Source organism: Lolium rigidum, chromosome 3, assembly GCF_022539505.1.
Source record: "Lolium rigidum isolate FL_2022 chromosome 3, APGP_CSIRO_Lrig_0.1, whole genome shotgun sequence".
Classification (NCBI taxonomy): domain Eukaryota; kingdom Viridiplantae; phylum Streptophyta; class Magnoliopsida; order Poales; family Poaceae; genus Lolium; species Lolium rigidum.
Window position 1 is genome coordinate 92,836,706 of NC_061510.1, and position 24,941 is coordinate 92,861,646.

At 44.9% G+C, this 24,941-nt stretch overlaps 2 protein-coding genes and 1 pseudogene across 2 annotated transcripts; 2 read left to right on the top strand and 1 right to left on the bottom strand.

The window, feature by feature from the left end:
• Positions 1-2,507: 2,507 nt before the first annotated feature.
• LOC124701947 (myosin-binding protein 2-like) lies at positions 2,508-6,089 on the bottom strand. Its single transcript, XM_047234050.1, has 4 exons — positions 5,021-6,089; positions 4,717-4,935; positions 3,322-4,620; positions 2,508-2,995 (listed from the first exon to the last, which is right to left on the bottom strand). The coding sequence occupies exons 1-3, from the start codon at positions 6,087-6,089 to the stop codon at positions 3,347-3,349; spliced, it is 2,562 nt and encodes an 853-aa protein (XP_047090006.1). The 3' UTR covers positions 2,508-2,995; positions 3,322-3,346.
• Positions 6,090-12,934: 6,845 nt separating this feature from the next.
• LOC124697567 (protein DENND6B) lies at positions 12,935-16,633 on the top strand. The gene is made up of 3 exons (XM_047230139.1): positions 12,935-14,442; positions 14,559-14,751; positions 16,262-16,633. Exons 1-3 carry the CDS (start codon positions 12,950-12,952, stop codon positions 16,454-16,456), a joined length of 1,881 nt encoding a protein of 626 aa, XP_047086095.1. The 5' UTR covers positions 12,935-12,949; the 3' UTR covers positions 16,457-16,633.
• A 4,083-nt stretch (positions 16,634-20,716) lies between these two features.
• On the top strand, positions 20,717-22,235 carry LOC124697568 (annotated as a pseudogene).
• Positions 22,236-24,941: the final 2,706 nt, after the last annotated feature.

Consider the following 24,941-nt stretch of genomic DNA (forward strand, 5'->3'; position numbering starts at 1 on the left):
CATCACCAGGACGCCGCCCAGGCCGGCGGCCGGGTAGCCATCCGTCGCGCCATCGCTGCCCCAGGCGCGCCGCCACTCACGCCGCCCCACGTCGGGTAGCCACCACGTCGTGGTGCCCGGCGAGCGCACCACGCCCAAAACCATGGAGGAGCTTTCCCGCGCCGATCCTCCACGCAAGGGGACGAGCAGGCCCCACCTCCGCCGGCAACGACCAAGCTAAGCATGTCCACGCCCTCTGGCGGCAGCGGGAGGAGGAAGGAGGGGTGGGGGGCTGGCGGCGGAGGAGGATTTTTTAGGGTTGCCCCCGTCGCCACGCGGGGGCGAGAGGGAAACGAGAGGGCCCGTCTCTTAGCTTCCATGAACTGAAAGAGCGAAGACAGCTCAAAGCCACCCATCAAAACCAGCATAATTGAGCTCAGCTTGTCGTGCTATCATACGGATATGCTACAGTATATTGACAACGTCTTTACAAACTTGATGAGGATCATAGGAGATTGAATAATGTACAGGAGAACCATCAAGGACCAGAGAAGCATATAGCAAATGCAGAAATTTAATTCGGCTCCCGGGTGCATATGCTCCCTCTAGAAAAAAAAAACATATTTCGAAATGTCAAAAAATTTAGACAAAAAATCCTACATGTACATATCCATAATATAAGTGTATTCGTCAAGTTTCACGAAAAACCATTGATTTTTGTGGTCTATGTAAAAATGAGAAAGTTTATCTTGCGACAAACATTATTTTCAGCACATAATTTTATCTTTTTTACACACGTCACATGATAAGTCGGTTATTTATGAAACGACTTTGTGAGCATGTAGCACGTGAAGATGTACGTGCAAATTTTTGGTTTTCATTTTTTTAAAATTTAAAATGTTTATGAGATGCATTTTAAAATATAGGGAGCATATGCACCCATGTTCCAAAACACCGCTCCGAAATGCAGCATGATCCATCATAACGAGCTTTCTTTCTTCATCAAAACTGGCTGCGAAATCTCAGATCGGTCAAACGGTCGCTCTGCTTGGGCGGCACGGGGGAACTCGAGCGTCTCCGGCCAGGCCCTCCTCCTAGGGCCCTCCTTCTCCGCCGCTGCCGCTGGCCTCGCCGCGGTGGCGGCGGCCCGGCCTCCAAAGGCGGCTTGGGGGGAGCTCGCGGTGGACGCGGAGGGCTTCACTGCTGGTCGCGCCCAAGCGGGTGTCGGCGCGGGTGAGGCTGGCCTCGCCCAAGCGGGCGTTGGCGCGGTGGTGGACCGAGGTGCGGCGGTTCTAGACGGGGTGGCGAAGGCCGGCAGGTGCGGCGCTGGCGTGCTGCATCGCGCCTGGCTGCGCGGGTCCGATAGGGCCGGATCTGGGCCACGCGGGCCGTGTCACGGTAGCACGACGCCCTGCTCCGGCTGCTCTCCAGTCTGATGTGGCGGCGCCACTTCCTTTGCTGGCTAGGGCAGCGGACAGGCCAAGCGGCCTTGCTCCAATTCCGGGGACCTGGCGGCTCGGGCAGTTTGGAGGCTGCCTAGTTGAAGGCTGGAGGGAGGTGGGGTGCACACAGATTCTTGGTGGCCAGCGGGGGTGCTAGTCATGAAGCCGCCCTTGATGTTGCTCCGGCGAGGTACGTGTGGAGAGGTTGGGTGTGCCGGGAACTCAGGTTCCAGTGAGGTGTGCAGTTCTCCGGATGAAAATCTTGCTCGACTTCCGTCGATGCCGGTGATGACGTCACTTCTGTGTGTCGTTTGCCTTGTTGAAGGCATTACCGAGGAGATCGAACACTTCTCCCGCTCTTGGTTCTTGTCTTTGGGTGAAAACCTAAATCCGCATGTCATCCTCGATGTCGTTACTTTGGTGGAAGCATCATTTTGGAGACATGGTACTGATGGGAGCACCTGGGCTATGGTCAAGCGGCTGGTCGGGAACTATCAATGGCGAGTGTTCTTCGAGTCTGTGGTGCTGGGTCTCGTGGGGTTGCCTCGTGGTGGCGGTAGCAGGAGCACTCTCGACATGCAGGTGGCGCCAGACGAGTCTTGTTTTCCGCCCTCTCAAGACCGGAGCGGCACATGCGTCCTCCCTTCGGTTATGGCTTCTCTCTCCGATGTTGTTGAAGACGACGAACAAGCTCGTGGCAATGGTGATCGATTCAACATGTTTGGAGTGACCTTGGGACTGTTGCAATGAAGTCGAAGACGTCCCACCGTAAGCACGAGGGATGATGTTCGGTGACGCTGCTTGCCCCGGTGGTGTGCTTCTATGTTTGTGCCGCTCCTAGCCTTCCCGGCGTTCTTTATGTCTAGCGGTGCTCTTGTTGATGTAAAGGTTTTCGCTCGGTTTTCCTTCAATAAACTGAGCAGTTCGGGTCTCCGTACCTTTTTCTTCTAATGCAATGAATACAGCAGTTCTCCTGCTGTTATTCAAAAAAAAAAAAAAAAACTGGCTGCGAAGTACCAAGCGAAGAACAAACTGCTCCTTCTACATTGCAATGAAAAGCAGCCCCGTCTGCCTTTTCGTCAAAAGAAAAAGAACAAACTGCACGTACCAACCGTACAAGCTACAAACCTACAACCTCATATAAAGTACTAACAAAAATCATGAACGTTCTCCACCTCTGCACAAGAAAATCTGAGAACTAACCAAAATAAAGAAAATCGAAAACAAAGGGAAAAAAAAAGTCCTCCACATCTTCATTCAGACAAGCTTTACCCTCTTTCTGATTTTCTCTACGTCTACTTTCGAAGTGTTGTGGATGCCTCCGAAGCTGGCACCATGATTCAACTTGGTGAAGCTTTGGAAGGGCCAATGATTCCTGCCACCACCAACCTCATCATAAAGCCGGCAATGCTGGACCAGCACAGCAGGGGGAGACTTGCTTCAGGCCCCCACGGGCAAGACAAGCAAAGCGTCCCTTAAAACAAGCCAATATCTTGCAAAGGGACCATATCGCAGATCCAGTACTTGGACCATCTGAATCGACTATCCATAGCCGAACAACTAAATCTGCAAATCTGCAAAGCATATAATTGATTCAGGACATTATAATTCTTGGTAAACTGCCACAATAATTCAGCTATCTGAAAGCAGCTTAAGGAGGATATTATTTCATAAACATACTGGATGTTTCAGGTGCCATCTCAAAGTTAATCTATTGGAAAGTAGGAATTATTCTGTTTGCTCTTTCTTTTGCACATTGGATTCATTTTCTGAAAGAGAAATTCGCAGAGGTACTGAACTGCTGACCACAGATGTATGAGCTCTTTGACAATTATGTGCCAATTTATATCCAACAATATTGTACACGGAGCAAAACCAAAATGTAGGAGCAGAAACTTACCACATATAATATATGGATGCAACAACTATGCTGAATTTGCTGCGATGGAGCCGCCGGCATTCTTAACATGAAGTTCCACATTGCGGAGTTCGCGGAGGTGTTGCAAGATCTCCTGAAGAAGATACATGCCCTTATCTCCAGTCTTGAGGGACTTGATGCAGTGCCTGAGGAACTCCTTGTCCGCCTCTAGTGCTTGCAGTCTCTCATACACATGATCAACCTCCTCTATTATCGCCAGCCTCTCTTTCTCTTTCACAAACACGGCGACCGGGTTCGTTGAATCATCAGCCTCTGCAGATGATGTGCGATCGCAGTTCTTTTCAGCAACTGCATCAAAGAGAGGCAGAAGGCTCTTTCCTCTCGAAACAGAACTCCTGCCTTCGAACTTCGCCTTGTTGCCGGTGAGACCATTCTCTGGAGAATGGGCACCATCGGTTGACAGCACGAAATCGTCTGAGGAACGGTCAGAAGCCACATTGGTGTCGTCGTCTTCAAGTGTGAAGAGCCTCTCCTCAAGTGTCTTGAGCTCGTCCAAGATGGACAGCCTCTCCATCTCGAAGTACGTAAGGGAATCATCCAGCTCCACGAGATGACTGGTGTTTTCTTGACCCGTCCTGGGGCTAAGAGTAGCATCGGCCGAGCTGTGAAGATTGCCACTGCCGTTCGGAGACTCGCCGAGCTCACATTCGTCATCGGAGTGCTCGTCGCTGTCCTCATCACTCGAAGACTCCGAGGTGCCATTGCCATTCTCCTTGAAAGCTGCCATTCTCCTCCTCTCCTTGTCCTCATAGTGCAGCAGCTTCTGCCTACACAGCTCCAGCTCCCTCTCCAGCTCCTGCTTCTCCCTCTCCCTCTTGGTGACCAGCTCCGTCAGCAGCTGCATCGCCTCCTGGTCGTACTCAGACTGCTCCTCCATCATCCTCTGGTACTGCAGCGCCTCCATCTGCATCGCGGCCTTCTCCTCCTGCAGCCTGTTGATCATCGCCATCGTCTGGTTGGTCGCAATGGCGGCCGCGTTCCTCTCCTCCTCGAGCTCCGCGTACATCGCGCTGAGCGCCTTCCGCTCCGTTTTCAGCGTCGATTTCAGCTGGTCAATTGTGGGAGGGTCGCCGCACTCGATCTCGCTCGACACACTTCCATCCATGGATAAGGACAGTGACAGCTTCCTTTCGAGCAAAAACCTCTTGCCTGAATTCTGTGAAGCAAAACTGTATGTGGGTGTCCCAGGTGCCCTGTCTTGGTCGTTCTCGTTCTGGTCATTTGATAGGTAATCTAATCTCTGTTCGGTTTCACTTGATTCTGAAACAATCATAATTAAAAAATTCAGAGAACATCTCAACGGTGCAAAAATGTAAGTGGAAGAAACAGAGTACTGCTCGATTATTATTCAAGTACCTTGCTCAGCTCTCGCAGATCCATGGAAGCTTTCCCGCGGCGATGTCAGATCATCTGCATATTCCAATGGAGAAAACAGCTCCTCAAGCGCCACCAGTTCTTGAAACGGAACGGCATGGCCATCTTGCTCCTGTTCGCATATGTCGCTTCCGATTGATACCTCGCAGTTAGTCTCCACCTCGGCTGATTTGCTGCCATCTTCAGGAACTGCTTCAGTGGCTGGGACAGAGCCAAGAACGTGAGATCATCAAAGGAATTGGCTAGATGAAAATTCAGTGGGTCAAGAAGCAAATGAAGAGCTTACCTTGAGGCACAGCGATGTCTTCTTCTTCTTCAGTTATAGATTCTCCGATTTCAACACTGGCATCTTGAAGAACGAGTTCCTCGGCACGGGGAACAGAACTGTCGATCATGGCAGGCGCCGTTGCAACCGAAGAAGCGAGCATCCTCTTCTCCTCCAGAACCACTGCGGTGTCAAGATCATCCGGTTCACGCTCATCGTCTGTATGATCCATCTCGCCGGCATCCGAATCGTCGGCGACTGCCATCCCGTCAAGTGCCACCACCGGCACCAACCGATCGTGCTCGATCTCTTCGCCCTGTGCCACGGACTCGTCCTCCCCAGCAGCAATCGTCATCCACAGGAGCCAGTAGAACATAGCCTTGACCCGATCGTCCCTGGCCATGCTCTCCTCGCCCCGTGCGATCACTTGCTCCTCAGCATGAGCCGCCTTAATCTCCTCTTCGTTTTGCTGCTCCGCCTCTGCTTGCTCCTCTTCTTCGTCTTCGTGGTCTTCTTGATCCAGTAGAACATAGCCTTGATCTTCTGTTTCTTCCTCTCCGGCTGTCTTCTCGTGTACAGCAGCAGGATCTTCCCTCGGATGTGTATCGTCAGGGGGCAACGCGCGAGAAGGAATCTCCACTAGAATTTTGCAGCAGGAGCACACCGTGGTCTCCGCCGCACCGTGTCCGCTCTCTTTCTTCCAAGAAGAGATGCACCGCTCGCACATGTCGCCGGCCTCGGCGACGAGCCGGCGGTGGCGGAGGCAGTACCCCATCCCGGAGATCTCCGCGGCGTGGGCGCCGCAGAGCACGCCGCGCAGCCACCGCGCGTCGCCCTCGCCGCCGTCCTCCTCCTCCGCCGCCCCGAGGAGCCGGTCGACGCGGGCGCAGAGGAGGCAGGGCGGGCTGAGGCCGAAGTAGGCCGCGAAGCGCGCGACGGCGTGGGTGAGGAGGCCGTTGATGAGCAGCAGCGCGATGAGGGTCCACTCCAGCGCCGCGTGCGCCAGCGCCGAGGTCACCCTGTGCGTCCTCCGGTGGAGCGCCGACGCGTACCTGCTCGGCCCCGACGCCGACGCCGACGAGGACGCCATGGCTCTCCCTGTGATCCCTCCCTAGCACCGCCGCGACATGGAAACCCGGCCGGGTGCGATCTTTGCGTCGGTCGGCGTCGGAATCTAGCTGCCGCCAAGCGAGACCAAGGAAAGTATCAAAGGCTTGTGGGAGAATGAATGAATGGGATGGCTGGCTGGTCTGGACGAGCGAGCGAGCTGTGTTTGAAGCTTTCTCTGCTTTCGCCTTTTGAGGGAGAAGGTCGGGCCGGCCATTGGACCCCATGAGAGTGAGCACGCTTTGAATTTTTTTTGTCCACCTTTGATTTTCATTGGAGGGAAGGACGAGGTTAGAATTCTTGCGGCTCCTTGCTGTGGGCGGCTGGCCAATGTGTACGTGCTGGTTTGGGTTACTTGGAAAAATGGAGATGCTGCTGAGACTTGTGTAGTGCAGAGCACGACGCTCTCGGGTGAGAATCCACAGATGGCAAGCCAGCTTTGAAATCTCTGTCAGCTTCGGTAGGTGAGTTAAGTAATTGGGTGTGTTAGAATTTGCTTAATTATGTGATGATCGGTAGTAAGTGATTTGTTACTGCGTATGAGTTCTTTCTTCCTCGGCTACCCAAAGAAGTATTACATAGGTTGGATTGTTTTAGATCAAGTTTCTTTTGGCAAGGAGGTAACAACTGACTAAATGAGTGTGGTTTGCCAACCAAAGATCAAGAAGGGCTACAAATTCATAATCTTGAGGTTAAGAATATAACTCTTCAGGGTAAATGACTTTACAAGCTTCTTACGGAAAATGGGTGTGGTAAACTCTTCAAAAAGAAAATACTTACTTAGGCTTGCATGCATTGTTCCATGTTTATTCGAAACCTCGGGAGTTGCATTTCTGGACTGGTCTAATGGGGTAAAAAATATTCTTCTGATTTGGATCATTCATAATTAAGGATGACTCAAAAATTAGATTTTTAGGAGGATAAATGGCTAGGTATGTTGTACTCCATAATAATATCCAAGTCTATACAACATTATTCATCACAAGAGCGATATTGTCCCTAAGGTGTTGAGTCATCTCCCCCAAATATGACGTTTAGAAGGGATTTAGTAGGCTCTGGTTTGCATCATGGAATGCTTTGCTACAACGATCGGCAATAGTCCAATTAACACAAGGGTATAAAGAATTTTGGTGGATTTTACATCAGAGTTGTATCTAAGGGGTACATCCGAATTGGGGTGGCTGCTTTGTGTTGGTCTATTTGGAGACTCAGGAACGATATAATTTTTAACAAAAAACCTTCTTTTCATTTCTTGCAGGTTATCCATATGGTTTCCCATTGGGTCCAACTTTGGGCTCGCTTTCTCCGGTGGGACAACGGGATGCCATGGCCACTCGGATGCACACGGCTCCCGATGGTCGCTCGGGATATCTTGTGCCAGGTCTGGTTGGCGTCATACTAGACGGCTATGTTGACATATAGTCTTAGTATGTGTGCTAGGTGTTTGATTCTTGTATCAATCCCTGGTGTGTTGCGTGTTTTGTAAACTTTAATACTCGGATCTGTTTTATCAATAAAAGGCTGTGTGCATCGCCATGATGCAGAAGCCGGGGTCTACCCCCATTTCGAAAAAAAAAAACATCAGAGTTGTAAATTGTCGGTGGCCTCGCCTCTATGTATAGAACACCAGTCTAGCCAAAAGTGTCAGTTGGTAAAAAAATGGAAAATGAAGATATCGCTTAAGACAAAAGTATTTGAATAGTATCTTCTCAAAGTATTCTCCATCAAAGACAACCTTGTGAAAACGTAATTGGCACGTAAGTACGAAGTGTTTATTTTGTCATCGTGATGAGACAATCAAGTATTTATGCTTTCAGTCTAAATTTGCTACATCTATATGGTCAGCTATACAAGTAACTCCTACCTTATATGGACCGCGTAGCATTGCTAATATATTTAGAAAGTGGCTACATGGTGTTTATCATCGGTTTATAGTTTTTATCAGGCTTGGAGTGCATGTCATTATTTGATCGCTTTGGTTATGTATTGCGGCTTTTTTTCTTTTCTTTTGCGGGAATTATACGGGTGTGTGCATATTAAGTTATGCAGATGGTAGGTGCAATGCTTAAATCTTTCAATTAATAAAGTGGTACTTTATTTAAAAATGATTGTTTTTATTTTATGTATTGTCAGTTACAACCTATTTGCTGTTGCAACTAAAACAATATTTGTTGCAACCCAACTTGCAAATAAAAAAAATATCGTTTGCAACCTTAACAATTCATAGGGTGCGAAGTCGCGATACAAATCAGAAGATTATGGAGTTGGAATAAGCTCTAACTTAATTTTCAGCCGATGAAAAAATAGTGACAAAACCTAAGTAATGAAATGGCTTTTACTCCCTTCCAATATTTTGCATCAGCTGTCCAAACCGGGCACCTAGTCGTGGTACCTACACCGTGCATCGATCGACAACTAGACGTGCCATGTAGAAATTCTGTGTCCGCTGCATCTACCGTAACGAGGACGGTGGCGGCTCAACCGGAAACCAGCTAACTATGATTCTATGAACAACACGTACACGGTAGGGTCGTAGCCCGTATTCACAAGACGTCCTTCTCAGCACAGCTCCATGCTTTCGAATGGCTGCTCCAGGACCAGGAGCGGGAGCGGGACTGCGGGAGCCAGCACTTGCAGTTTTGAGGCTCACACTATCTTCTCAAGCATCATCGATGGGCGAAGGGAGCCGATTGTATCTTCCTCGTGGGGGAGCGGGAGTTGATTGCACGGCCGCGGCCACACCTCCACCGACCAGACCCCGCCTTGCCTTGGTCTTGCAGCCGCAGCTCTCTCCGGTCCCGAAGCATCATCGATCGACATCATCTCCTCCCAACTTTGGCCTTTGAGCCGTTGAGAGCTAGTCCTACTGGAACTGTTCATGTGAGGTCAAATGAGAGGCATGTGGGAGGCAAATGACGAAAGGATTACTATTTGAACCAAAAATAGGTGAGTCACTAGGGAATGGCACAGGACGCCGACAGCTGGATCCTACGCCGATGGCAATATGTCGGGGCCTTCGGCGTAGGCCACGGCTTGGCTAGCTCGAAGGAGCACCCTAAACCCGAGGGCTAGTCCTACGCCGAGGACCGGCATGTCTCCGCCGAGGCAGACCTTCGCCGAGGGGCTACGCCGACGGCAGCCCTCGGCGTATGCTACACCGATGACCTTCCATGGCTACGCCTAGGGCTCGCGGCCGTCGGCGCAACGGAAGATTCATGTAGTGAGTGGGGCATAAAAATGACCCAAAAGTGCACCTACAAGGTTTACAAATCTGTTATGTCTGATATTTATCAACCTGGGCAAGTTTCATTTGACACCTTAACTTCTCGAAATAGGTTTTCAGCCTGTTTTGTAAATAAATTTAAACAGATACAAAGTGATAAGGTGGCCCTTTTACAAAGCATATCAAACATATACAAAAAAAAAAAAAAACCAAAGGAAACGAGCTTGCCTAAGTACGGCTCAAGTATATATTTGGCCATGCAACTCTATACTACCAAATAACTTTGGGGCCCTCCCAAATGTCAAAACCATTTTGTGCTTAGGGCAACTAATGCTTATGCCGCCAAACAAGCCTAGATTTGTTATCATTCACCATTTTACACCTATTCTTGTTAAATGTTAGGGGAAATACGTTTGTACACTCACATATGGGTGTGGGTGTTTCCGTCACCGTCCATTTATTACTCGAGATTCGTGCCCACTATGATAGATGAAAAGATTCATTCCCTTTCCTCTTTTTATCCGAATCTCAAAGCACAATGAACGGTGACGAAAACACCCACACACATGCGTGGGAGTACAAAATCCACTCTCGTTAGTGTTAGTTTCAAATTGATGACCAAAAACACTAATAATAGAACATGAATCGATGCGGACGATCAAACTGACCATGCTATGAAAGGTAGAAATATCACGGAGATGGTTTTGATTTTATATGAAATGTTGCAGGGTCTTCACAAGAACAAATATCTAGGGTTCTGCTTAAGGTTGATTTTACGAATATAACTATATCAACTGGACTTTCTTATATATGATCATGAAATCTAAAAGATTGTCTAATTTTGTATTTAATATGACCCTTTAACTTCTCGAAATAGATTTTTGTCCTGTTTTATAAATAAATTCAAACGTCTGAGCTGATACAAAGTGACAAGGTGACCCTCTTACATTACAAAGAAAATAAAAAATATATGAAAATTAACAAAAGGAACCAGACTTGGGTAACTAGGACTGAAGTATAAATTTGGCCATACAACTCTATACAAAATAACTTTGGGGCTCTCCCAAATGTCAAAACCATTTTGTGCTTAGACCAACTAATGCTTATGCTGCTAAAAAATTCGAGAGTTGGTACCATTCACCATTTTACACCTATTCTTGTTAAATATTAGCTTCAAATTGCTGATAAGAAACACTAACACTAGAACATGAATCGATGCGGACAATCAAATTGACCATTCTATTGAAGGTAGAAAAGTCATGGAGATGGCTTTGATTTTATAATAAATGTTGCAGCATATTCACAGGAAACAAATATCTAAGGTTCTGCTTAAGGTTGATTTTACAAATATAATTATATCAATTGGACTTTCTTGTATATGATCATGAAATCTAAAAGATCGTCTGATTTTGTATTGGTTGAGGGATTTTCGTGTAAAATTTAATGACGTGTTGGGTACTTACTTCACTGCCTATAGTGGAGTGAGAAAAGGGGACCCACTCTCTCCATTTATTTTTAATATGCACCAGACACAAAACAATGGGTGTTGAATAGTTTAGTTGGAAATTTGCATGAAAAGTGGGCAGCCAACTTGCAATATGCAAACCATAGTTTATGTTTGTAAACAAAACTGAGGAGAATGCTTGAAATTTTAAATTTATCCCTTGTATGTTTGAACAAACTTCTGGACCAAAGACAAACAGATTTCACAAAATGTGAGTTTTTTTTTTAAAAAAAATGGACATGCTAATAAAAATCTGCACATTATGAGGATACCTTTGCATACAAATATGGAAAATTGCCTCCACCTTATTTCAGAATTCATACCGTCTCATCTAGACCACTGATCAAATAATAGAAACATGCATAGGACAAAATGGGAAAAAACCGGCTGGAATGTTGGCAAGGTTAAACTCTCCCATCGAAGGCTATTGTGTCTTAATGCATGTATGAGGAACTTGCTAATTTACATGATCTTCTCTTATGGTCTACCTAACAAAGTGAAAATTATATTTTAGTTCCTTAGAAAAATACTTCCATTGCAAGAATATTTGAGCACTTGAAAGTACTCCCTTCGATCATGTTTACTTCATGCTACATATGTATGCAAGTACGCTACTATCTGTGCACTACTCAGTTCGATCTTTTCGGATCGGAGGTAGTATCATTTAGACAATTTGGGTGATGTTTTAGACCTAAACCCTTGAGAGCTTAAAATGGACCAGAAATTTGGCAAGAATTTTTCATTGGAAATATCTTAATTAACAAAATTCAACTCAAGGGGTCGGCGGTCGAGATTCTAGAATGCACTAAAGGATGTCAATGATATTTTATATATTTTTTGTAAAAGGAAAACTAGAATGGAAAGAATACATGTGTTGGTGATACTCCTTTAGCCGAGAGGTTTGACAGGTTGTATGATTTCATTACATCCCATGGTGGGACAATTCATCATGTGATATCTGGAGATGAGAAGGCTACGGTTCAGAAGAACCTAATGGGTCGTGCATTTGGATATGTGGATTTCCACGAGCAAGGCCATAGGAACTCAATTATTTGGATGTCAGGATCAACTAAAGTTTTCTCGGTGAGATCCTTTTATGCTTTAACTTCATGCTCATTATTCCAAAATGCCTAATTAAGATGATTGTAAAGATTTAGTGCCACCTAGGATTGAAGTTCTCTCATGGATAGTTTCTAGAAAAAACAAAGGCAATTTACTTTGCATAGAGAGTGGCATGGATTTTTTTTTTGTTAAATGATGATTGTTCGTGTCTTCTTCAAATGCTCTATCTACATGCATTGGAGCTTGGTTTAATGTTCTATGTTGATTTAGTACATGATGAGGAATGTGCGGAGTTATTCCACGGGGATATAGACGTTGATCATTGAAACTCACTGACAAATTGTCGTCGCATGTCTGTTTACTTTCATCAATGTTTTGATCACTTATCTAATTCCAACAGCAAGTAATTGCCACCCTATCACCACACATGTTAGACATGCCACACTCTTTTACTCTAGTGTTTGGTTATACGCTTCACTTGTGGTGTGCTGTAATTTTTTTAGCATACTGCCCCACATGTCATACTCGAGATTTCTTGCAAGTCTTGCCACAGGTGTGACGAACAATTTAGTCACCAAAAAATATATGACGTGACACATGTGGTAAAAAGAATATGACATAGATAGGTATCAATCAGACATGCCCGTAACAAATTAACCTGCCGAACCAACAGAGTACCAATGATGTACCCTAAAAAAACAGGGTACCAATGATGTACCCTAAAAAAACAGAGTACTACCAATGATGCACCGAGACGAGTCATGTAACCGAACATCACCTGTCTGTAACGGCAATCTGGCAAGCAACAAAACACAAGTGCACGTCTGCGCTGCGCCAATCCCAACTCACCCACAGCCCCAGCCAGATCCCACACCAACATCACGGCGAGCACGCCCCGTCCGATCCGCCCGCCCCTTCCTCCCCGGCCGTCGGCCGGCTGTCTGCGCCGCCCACCGCGGCGTCGCCTCCCGGGTCCAGCAACCCCAATTCCCCACCGGACATCTCCCCAACACCCAAATCGTCGCGCCCCCCGCGGGCCGCCGCCGCCGCGGGGATGAACCGGATCCCGTCCGTCTCGCTGCGGGCCGACGCGGCGCCGGACCCCGACCCGGCGGCGCTGGCGCGGTGGGCGCGGGCGTTCTGCGTCATCCGCTTCGACCTGGAGCGCGGGCAGCTGGTGGAGGCCTGCTACCCGCCGGACGCGCTGGCGCACGGCGGCCTCGACCGCCTCGTCGCCTTCTCCTCCTTCCCGGACTCCATGTCCCACCACCTCCCGCGCCACCGCTCCTCCGTCCACGACTCGCTCTTCTCCTTCCGCCTCCCAGACCCCTCCCCTCCCGCTTCCCGCCTCCCCTTCCTCTACGGCTTCGTCTTCAACCGCCAGCGCCAGGACGAGCGCCTCCCGCGCGGCGGCGAGCAGAAGTCCGTCGTCATACTCTCGCACGCGCCCTACTCCTCCCTCTTCCGTCTCCTCCTACAGATCCTCGGCCCGCTCTGCTTCGACATCGGCCACGCCGCGCTCACCATGGTCGCCTCGCACGTCGCCGCCTGGCCGCCGCCGGCGCCCGGGTGCCCCATGGAGCTCCCCATCGGCAGCGCCGCGCTAAGGGTGCACCTCCCGCCCGCGGCCGACGACCCTGGCCCGCCGCCCGCTCTGCTGCCGGCCAACCCCTCCGTTCCCTACGGGCTCTTCCACGACGCCGACCTCTTCGCCGCGTTCCGTGGCTTGCTCCTCCACCTCTGGACGCTATGGGAGCTCATGGTGGTCGGTGAACCCATACTGGTTGTCGCGCCGTCACCACCCCAATGCTCGGAGGCCGTGGCTGGCCTTGTTAGCCTCGTCGCTCCAATCTTGTACAGCGTGGACTTCCGGCCGTACTTCACTATCCATGACCCGGACTTCGCTCGCCTGAACGCGCTCGCGGAAGGCGAGGTGTTCCCACCCATGGTGCTCGGCGTGACCAACCTGTTCTTCTTGAAGAGTCTTAAGAGTATTCCGAATGTGGTCTCCGTGGGAAGCCCGAACCCGAATTCTACTAGGGTGCTCCCGGCAGGCGGGCAGACGCCAGCGTCCGCGAACGGATCCAACGGGACACCTGTGAAGCTCAAGCTCGACAAGCTTGCAATCAATAAGTTCTCTCCCACCGGCCTGTTGAATTCCATCAAGTTGAGACGAGAAGGCCCTCTTTCCCTTATGACGGAGCACAGGGAGGCGCTGTGGAGCACGTATGTGCCAACCACAAAGCCCGACACATCTGTTCTCAATAGGCTCATTGATGCCGGTGTGTCACCGAGAATCGAGGAGTCCATGTCGGTCGTCAACAACGAGATATTGCGGCGCCATTTCTTGGAGCTAACGACCAACTTCCTCGCGCCTTTTGGGCCGTATCTGAGAACTACCACACCGCTGGAAGGGAGTTCTCCCTTTGTTGATCCACCGCTACTTCCACCATTTCATGCGGATGAGTTTGTCAATGGTTTGGCTGCTAGAGGTCCAGGGAAGTTTTTGTCTAAAAGGATGAGGTCCAATTGGCTGAATCTATATAGGTAAGCCACAACCATATTTGTTTATTGAAGCATTTTTTTTTTGTTTAAATTCCTTGGCAAAATAAGGAATCCTGAGCTATCTTTTTAATATTTGTTTCACCACTGATATTTGTCAGGAAATTCTTGGAAGGGCCTAATTTCATGCCTTGGTTCCGACAAAGACGTTCTGCTGCAGAGAAAGATCAACAGAGGCTCTGGAGGCAAGCTCGCTTGAATGTTGACATTGAGAAGTTAATGTCAAAGATGTCTGAGTTGGAGAGGATTGATTCTTTTAATGTTATTGAGCGGTATCTTCTCAGAGAGATGGAGGTAATTTTGTTTCTGATGCATTCCTAAGTTAACTGTGACTTGTAAAAAGAAATAAATAATCATATATAGGAAGTTCAGAAAAGACCATTTATGGTTGTTTGTTGTTAGGACAAATATAAGCACAGGAATAACCCACATGATCTATGATTCAATATATATGCATAACTAAGACCCACCAATTTAATTCATAATGTTTTTTCTTTTGACACAAGGATTGCCTAAATCTGCTTTGGGCTTTAGGCCAGCTCAAACCAATCAGGAAGAATGCCTGAGTTGGATGAACACATAAAGGAAGTTAAGAAAGGGATAGGATAGCCATCAGGAGATGAGATAAGCTATTGATAAGATCTTTAAATTGTTTCTATGTAGCAGGAAGAGTTGTACGACACTAGCAGGACGACTATGCTAGAGATCAAAAAGAGAGTCTAAGTTGGTTTAGGCAAGGAACATTTTGAGTTGTTGATTCCGTGTAGGTCTCCTGTTAAGTTAAGACACCAGTTTGGTTAGTCTTGGAGTTTAGCATGGATCAAGGCTGTGCAGCCTGTGCTATATTAGCAATCTGATGTTGTAGGCTTTTGACCAATGAAATAAGAATCATGATTTAACTCATCCTTAGAGCCTTGCTACCACGACATGGATTAGGCTCTGCGGTGTTTAAACGGGTGCTAGTGCCTGACCCTCTGTCTTCATACCTCTACCCTACCAAAATCCATAGTAAAACCTGACTTCTTGAGCTCCTCTGGTGAGATAAGATGGAACATAACAAATACGTTGTGGACTTCCCTGGTCTGGATGAATTATCGTTTCCTCTTATGACACAAATCATGAACTTAAGAATTGCGGATTTGTGCAGATGCTTATGACTTCAAATTTATGCGGGCAAAATTTATACATGTTGTCAATGTTATGCTGCAAGAAATTAGAACTGAATCGTGATGGACTAGTGTTAAATGGTCCGGTCATGAAGTCCATTAGCTTAATGAGACCCGTTGTGTTTTCTTAATGTCTTTATCCTGTGAATAACTACCATCAATAGTCAGTTGTCAGGTCATTGTATTGAAATAAAGGAAAAAATACTAGAATTGTATAACTTGTTTGCTAAATTTTGATCTGGTGGCACTTTACGACCATCCTTCAGTACTAGTACCTAGCAGGTACTAGTATTAGTCTACTATCCCATGTGCTTGATAGTCTGAAGGATGCATGCACTTGAAATATTGAAGATTTCCACACCATGTATGATTTTTTTCTTTTGAATTAACAGACGTAATAGCACCCACAATATACATCTTTTTGACCAGGCCCCACGATATAATTCTTTTCAGCAAGAGGGGGCATGAAATTGCTAATGATATTTATTTTTAAATTACATGCTCAAATGTTTCAGCATATAGAGATCAAAAGGATTATCTTCTACAGTTAGCTTGTTCAACATACCTATTATGCCCTCAATGTTTTGTAGAAAATATCCTGTGGCCCTGATGTTTATTTTTTAATCTTTGCTGTCCAGAATTCTGGGACAGGTACCTCTGAATCAATAGCAGCATGTCAGATATTGAAGACAAACCTCCAAGCAGCATTCAGTGTCCTCCCAAAGGACATGCAGCAGCTGCTGCTCTCCAACCCTAAAAGATCTGTGCTTCTTCAAGTCAGCCATGAAGAAGCCCCAGAGCTCGGTGACATTGTCTCCCAGACAAGTTTGTAGCAGTTTTTATTTGTAACATTACTATTCAGATTCTTTGAACCACAGTCCAAAATTCACACTTTTTTTATACATGGGCCTGATGGGATTGTCTCAAATTTTATCCACATAGTCCAAACTAGGCACGTTTTTCTATACATTGCTGCTGAAACTCAAAAATATTCAGATTTGCTTTGTGTCTCACTTTGTATAACTCCAGCTTCAATTATTTTAGTTCCTTTTAAAAAACCAAACGTAGCAACATAACTAAGTGATTTATTTGTGTTCCATTTTTTTTCCATCTGCTGAAACTATACAACTCAAGGAATCCATATTTTACATTATATAACACCATTCTGCATCCTCCACTGAAAAGAGTTATTCATATTGAGGATCTTACCAAGTGATGCTAATGGGTGGTCTTGTAGTTTGAAGCTTATCACTTCTTGACAACCTACTATTTTGCTCTTCAACTACAGGGGTGAATCTTTTTGGATCCACTTCTTAGTGACAAAAATGATATCCTCTTCATTTCTTTGGCAAGCTTTTTTTCCTGGCTCGTTTGTGTTTATGTATCGATTCTGATTGGTATTATCCACTGGAAATATGTTAAGCTGCAGGTTCATCGGGATTAAGGGCATGTTTGTTTACCCACTACACATTGCCAATGACACTCTTTCTTGTCGGCATACCTTTTCGATTGGTAATAAGTGGACTTCGAATGCTATTGTTTGTGATCCTAATTATTTTGCATCATGTACTAGTTTGTTGGATTATAAGTTCAGAAATAGGACGTTTTGGGAGTCTAGATAGTTAAGCTGGCTTTACTTTCAATTTGTTTTTGCTGGTGCTACTTTTGTTACTATTGTATGCATTAGAGTTTTACTGTTATGAAGTAAGCTGTAAACTAGATATGTGAATATGCAAGGCCCAGCCTAGACGATTAGTTTCTCTTGCCCCTTTTTTTACCAAGCCTGGTGTATCTGTGCATGTCTCTTTGTTCATCCCATGGCACATGGACGCCTGAATCCATAATGTTTGAACTTTTTTTTACGAGTTAATTCACAGATCAAGACTATGTTTGGACAAGGGAGCGACCTGGAGTCATGCAAAGGCTCTTAAGCTGTAACATTCTCTTTAAGAAGGGTCGGAAACTTGGTCGTAAGAAGCCGACAGTTCAGAAAAATTCGAAACAGAAGAAAACTGCCGAAAAGCACATGGCTATTGAGATCGGCGAAGGAACAACTAGTTACCGCTCCAGTTAACAGACAAATATCTTCCTAGGGTCCTAATAGAAGGTGCTTAACGCCTTTGCTCCCTTACCCCCAAAAGCATTGCTTTCTTTCCTTGTCAAGCAAATAACCAGTAGAAACCTGATGTCCCGAACTTTCTAATTGTCCTGGTGGCTACCGTTTCCCCTGAGCCAAGTTAATTGGAATCGTTGTGTTCCAGCTCACACAAAAAAAGTATAAACCTGATGCTGACACAAAACCAACTCATCGTTTGCAACTCTACTGGGCAGAAACTCGCTTACAGCCAAAAAAAAAAAGGAAGGGCCAAAATCAGAACAACATCAAAGAACCTAGAAATCAATCGAGCGATTGTCAGCAGACTAGTGACACGTGACCAAGATCACTCAAGATTCAACTCCAGCCAAATATTTTAAGAGAGAACTACATAGTAGATACTACCTCCATCCCAACGCTTAAGGCCTATATTTTTTTCAGAAAGTCAAACTATGTTAAGTTTGACTAAGTTTTTATAAAAAATCATTAACATGAAAAGTACAAAATCAATACCATTAGATAGATAATGAAATATATTTTTATATGGTACCTACAAAATATCATATTTGTTCATAAATTTTTCTAAAAATTTGGTCAAACTTTACTTCGTTTGACTTTCTGAAAAAATATAGGCTTTAAGCCTTGGGATGGAGGTAGTAGAAAATAGACAAGTGCTCACTCCAGCCAAAATAGTTAAGCTACCATATTACAATCACAAGTCCTGAGGCATGCACTGAACCATAACGAAGCGTTCAAAAGAGACAGTCCTCATTGCAGCACAATATTACATTGAGACGGTTAAAAATCCTGACAGTTTTAATAATAAGCTGAGACAAGTAGACAAGTAGACAACTGGATAACTTGATTCAACTTACACGTAGCTCTTCAGCGGAACCAACACCTCTTCGACTTTACCCACAGCTGGCAGGGGTTTGTTAGAGAAAATGCATTAGATCTAAAGTAAGATTGCAAAAACAAAACTTATTATATCTGTTCCGTATATCAGAAATATGTCCTGGTCATACATGAGAAAATGGTTTAACAGGTGACATATTGCACACTGGCCAATCTAAAGCAGGCATAACATAAAAACCGATTATCCGATCGAGAAGCCCATTAAGGGCTAACATGGCAGATGTTACTAGTAGAGCGTGGTGAAACTAACTATGAAACAAGAATAAAAAATCATAGTAATTCGTCAGCTTCGGTACTTCACAGAGGAGTAGAACATGGATCTTGTTAGCCTACATGTGTATAGTAAAGCGCTTCCACTTTGTTTGATGATAAGATAAGAGAAGACCTGGTTGCTGTGGCCACACTTCTTGAGGCAATTTGTAGCCCTGAGCGGCAGGCTGGAATAGCACCTACCATTCTGGTCGTGTTCGTGAAACAACCACCTTTCTCACTCACTTGTTTCTAAGCGTATAAGTACAAAAATATTTCCATTGTTTCTAAACATTAATTGGTGATGTATATGTAGTGGTCAATGTAGGACAGAAAGTAACTGCGTAAGCTAATTATAGATTTTTTGTTATTTTGTATTTTTGGAAGATGGGTACTATATACATAGTCATTTGAATTTGTTCATTGTGAAATTTTCCTATCATTGGTCACTGTGAATTTTATTTTCCATAGAAAATTGGTGATATTCTTTACTTCGATGGATGCTGAAACATGTGAGGAACCTGCTATGACATATGCATTGGCGGTGCCCGGAGTTGAAGTCTGTGTTATCATTTCAAATATGTGATGACAAATACATGTATTTTCGCTATTTTATTATATTTGTTGCATAATCTATGCTTGTATTCAAATGGTTTCCCAAAATCCTGTGTGGTCAATTGACTACATAGCTCCCAACGTGGCTTCGCCACTGGACATATGCGAAGCTCTGGAGCCCTTGGTGAACCGAGAGCGGTTTATTTTTCACAGTAGGTAGGTATGGATGCAAAGATGCGACCCGGACGTTTGGAACCTGGATGCACGCGCACCCGTTTACGAAAAGTTCAAAAAATGTTATTTAAAAATTTTCAAAAAAATGTGAAGTAAATTTTTGCATGTACATATTATGTTGATACTTACTCGTGTAAGTTTTCACGAAAAAATACCATTGTGTGTGGCCTGCATAAAAATGACAAAATGTCCAAATGAGAATAGTGAACAGGAATTTGTACTATTCACAGGAATAGGAATTTGCATTTTGTCATTTTTGTGTAGGTCAATACAATGGTATTTTTCCGTGAAAACACACACGAGTAAGTATCAACATAGTATATACATGCAAAATTTTAGTTCACATTTTTTTGAAACTTTTAAATTGCATTATTTTGAACTTTACGTAAACGGGTGCGCGCGTACCCAGGTTCCATTCACCATTTCCTTGCAAAGATGGTCTTACTAGCCCCTTACTAGTTCATTTTGAGATTTCTATTTTGTACACCAAATTTCAAACTAAAAATATAAAATAAATTGGAAGCGGAAATTTAGCATGATTCCGCTTGGATACATCCATAGCAGGTCTCCCATCCCAAAAAGAAAAATATTAAACATATTTGAGGATAGATGCACATTTATAAGAGCAAGTTTTCTATTCGTTATTTTCTGGCGTTTGCCGAAACACACATCCTATTGCATATTGGCCACGTATCATTATAATTTTATGGCACATTTAGCGGAACATGACACAGTCGAACAGTACGTATCAGCAAACACCAGAAAATAGCAAATTTTCCCTTTTTATAAAGAGAAAAAAAGCATCTTGTAAAAAATGAACTGGAAAGAAAGATGGTGGTAACTACTCTAATCTGCAGGCTAGGTTATAATATTGTGAAATATAATCAAGTTGTAAACTAATACGGTGTACTACTCCGTATTACAGAGGAGATAAGTCGCACCATTATAAAGTGGCGGCCTGGCCCACCTAGTAGCTCTCCTCTTCATCGATTGCAGTCCCCTCCTGCCCCAGACGACCAAACCCCCACCAGGAAGAGCCCTCTTCCTCCTCCTCCCGGATTCCGCCGCCATGCCGTTCGTCCCGGGACCCTACTCCGGCGTCAGCACCCTCGCCCTCGTAAGCCCCGACGCATCCGCCTCTCCCGGTTCGCTCCGCGCAGGACCTCCGTAGATCGGATCTGACCCTCTCGCTTTTCCGCGGTGTTGCAGGTCGCTAGGGTCTCGGCTCTCGGCGTCGGCGTCGTCTACGGCTCCGTCAAGCTCGGCATCCTCAAGGTAACGGGCCGAGGGGTTTCGTTGAGGGACCTGATTGAGATTGTGGGTGGTTTATTTGTTTTCCGTTGGTTTGGGTGGTTGTTGCTCGTTTGGCTGTAACTAGATTGGCCTGCTTAGTTCGGTTTTTTTCTGGATATGATTAGTAAGCATGGCCAAGTTAGTACCTTTGTGGTGTAATGCTTAATCTGGTGTCATTGGGGTGATTTCTTATGTTGTTATGTCTAAAGCGTGATTCAGTCTTAGTTTGTTGGTGATGCATGTCAATGGTCTGTGGTTTCTGTTTGCCTACTGGCATGTTTACAGAACCTGCATGTTTGCATTTAGCTAGGACATGTGGTGTTACTTGTGTTTATGCCGACTAGTTGTATTATTATCCTCGAATAGTTCTTGTGATTCCAGGACATGTGAGTTTCTATGCTCCAGTCAAGAACATGTGAAGAAACTAAGTTCTCTTCCGGACACTGCTTAGAACTAGGAATCCAAACTAAGTTCTCTATTTTGTATATCTGAGGTCATCTGTTATGTATGTAACATACTGCCTCTGTACATATCTAATCGCCGCGGGCGTCAGTAGTAACTGAGCTGCTACCTGTGCACTCGCGCGCCAATTTAATCAGACTGGACTCTGTTGAATTCTAGTTCTTAGTAAACCTTGTTATGACGTTAGATGCTAGACCCCTAGTACAGCACCTAGGGTAATGTTTGGGTTTATTTGTGACTACCTAACTAACCCACTTGTATGGCGATTGTCTCTGTGAAACGCTTTCATTACTTTGTGAAGTTCTTGAATTGGATATCCTTCTATAATCTTTCATGATGGAATGGTCGGAGTTGTAGTAAAACATCGTACTTCTGATTTATTTGATCATCCAATTAATTATAAGGGTCTGCTTGTTTATACTCTATCATAACATGTATGACTGATTAAACCTTATTGGTATTTAAATTTAGTTACCCCTTTGTAGTTTCTTTTGTGACCCATCCAATTTCTTACCGTCGTTTCACATTTGCTTGCTCTCCAGGCGACCAAACCCCACAAGGAGGAGGCAGCTGCTCACCACTGAGGGCAGGGATGCGCGCTGGTAGCTCCAGTGGAAGGACACCGTAGTTTTTTTTTGCAATGTACCTGCTCCTACATATGCTCATGCAGTTTCTGATTTGTGGACCTCTTGTCTCAAAACCCAAACCAGTTTCGGGTTAAATCTTCCTAGTTTCACTTTGTGCAAATAAAATCCTTGGCTGAAAGACTTGGAATCGAGAAGTGAAATTTAAATCGCTTTGTTTGTTGAGGTTTCTAAAATCCTGATGTGGTAGTAGATGGTTTTTTCTGTGGGTTAACTTTTGTCTGCGATTTATCCAACCTAAACGTCTGGTCTAGTCTTGAAAAGCATATTCTGGATTGAGTTATATTGACTGGTCTTGATCACAAACAAGAGAGCTCTGTAGACTAAGTTTAATAGTGTGCCAGTATTCGCAATGTGTTTCTACAAAACCGGTTCTCCTGCTAGGTGTGATTCCTCTTTGGTTTGTCATTGGATTCCACCACCTGCATGCAAGGTATGTGTGAATGTGGTGCAACCTATTTCCCTGATAAGCACCTGATGAGTTTGGGATCAGTGATTTGTGGTCGTAACTGCATCTTCAAGCTTGCTGCTTCGGTAGGTATTAAAGGCATATGTTCCCTGAACTTGCCAACGCTTTGGCAATTCAGAGTGCACTGATGATCTTTGCTGACAATGGCTTCCAGGACATTGTTCTGGCTACTGATTTATGTGCTTGGTGCAGTGGTGCCTGACATCAAAGAGCTATCGACTGGGTTTGGCCCATGTTCTTTTAGATACTTTGGTCGTAAGGTGAATGTTGCAGCACACGTTTTAGCTCCTAGTTGTGAGCATCTACTAGCCTGGCATATTTTTTCTGTAATTTCGGAGTGTATCCGGGAAGTACATTGTACTGATGTTCACTAATCAATAAACCAACCATGGCGAACCACCAACTTGTTCAAGATCTCCATTACAATTATGAAGAGCATGGGGGCACAGGGGCTGTCCCAAATCTTTGCCGTAGATCATTTCACTTGCTTGTAGTGCGTTTACAAGCGCAAACGTGATGCGGAGAACACGGGGCAGAGCAGCCTGTGCCATCGCGCTCGAAGGCCTAGGTGAACTCAGAAGCTGGAGGATCACGTGAGGAAAATAAAAAGAAATATAAGTTAACTAAGTGGAACATGATTTGCAGACCTAAGGACCAAGGTGATCTTGGAATTGAAGTTTTGGAGATTAAAAATTCTTGCCTACTTAGTAAATGATTATTTAATCTTCTTTCTGAAGAAGGGTTATGTCAACAATTATTAAAAAAAGTACCTTTCGTAGAAAACCTTGGCTGAAGTTGAAAGTAAGCTTACTGATTCACCTTTCTGGAAAGGACTAATGAAAGTTAAAGGAGAATTTTTTAGTAGAGGAAAATTTGAGGTAGGCTCCGAAAAAGGAGTGCGTTTTTGGGAAGATAGATGGTTAGGTGATCAGATCCTTGCATCTCAGTATCCTTAACTATATGACATAGTTAATTGTAAGCATGATACGGTGGCAAATGTTATGAGTTCAACTCCGTTAAATATTGGTTTTCGGAGAAGACTGGTTGGTGATAAATGAGATCAATGGGTACACCTATGCCTAAGATTAATGGAAATAAATTTAAATGATGATTAAGATAAGTTCGTTTGGGGCCTAACATCTTTAGGGAAATTCACTGTTAAATCTATGTATGGTGAGCATACAAGATATCTTCGTAAATATCTTTGGAAAATAAAAATCCCACTAAAAATTAAAATCTTTATGTTGTTCCTTAGTAAGAAAGTCCTCTTGACCCGTGATAATCTAGCAAAGAGGAATTGGAATGGAAATAATGCTCTTTCTGTGCCGCTGAGGAATCAGTTCAACATTTGTTTATTTCCTGTTCTTTTGCTAGGCTTATTTGGCGGGTGGTTTTTCCTACATATAATATTCCACCTCCATCCAATGTCACAAATATGTTTGAGAATTGGCTTAATAGAACTGACAAAACTGATAAAGCTAGGATTCACATTGGTGTTTCGGCTTTATGTTGATCAATTTGGAATTGCAGAAATGATATTGTTTTTAACAGAAAGGACTCTACTAATTTCTTGCAGGTTATTCACACTATGGTTCACTGGATCCAGCTTTGGCGTTTCTTGCTCCTGGAGGACCAGCAGGGGTGCATGATTTCTGGATGCAACCGCCTTCGAATGGTTGTTCAGGATATTTTCTACCGGCTACTTGACGGCCTATTAAGAGATTACATGATGCCTAGATTGCTTAGCAGTTCTCTTTTTTTGGTGGTTGTTTTTTGTATCGATCCTCATTGATCCTTGAATTGTAAACTTTGGATATTCGGCTCACCCCATTTCGAAAAAAATATATATATCAAAAGCACGGGTCACGTCCAACCTAAGAAGAGGCACTTTGCCATTGCATCATGTGAACAATCATACAATTGCCGTGAGTTGACCGTACCTTGATGAAGGCTCATTGATTCTCGCAGGCATTGTTTGGAACCACTAGAGCGAGCCGTATGGACAAGACTTTGGCAGCCGTTTGTAGATGCATGAATGAAACTAATCGGCTTGAACTTGCACACCTCCAACGCATCGGTCTTCTTTGGCAACAATGTCGAAATCACCCTGTTCAGCGTGTTAAACCAGATGAACTGCTGCTGTGAAGCCATTGAAAGAGCGCCATGACAGTCGGACCTGGTAGGGATCAGATGCAACAGATACAAGGAGAATTTGGGGATCGTAAATTCGTAATAGACCTTGGGATAAAGCTAGCAACTACTCTGGTTAAAAGACGAGTGTACAAGTGTATTCCTATGTCCTAGCACTTAAATCTGGAATGTCCATGCAGCGGAAAGCATACATCAAAGATGTGTTGATCATTGCAGCCAGAAGAGAGAGAAAAATCGACTGGTCATTTCTG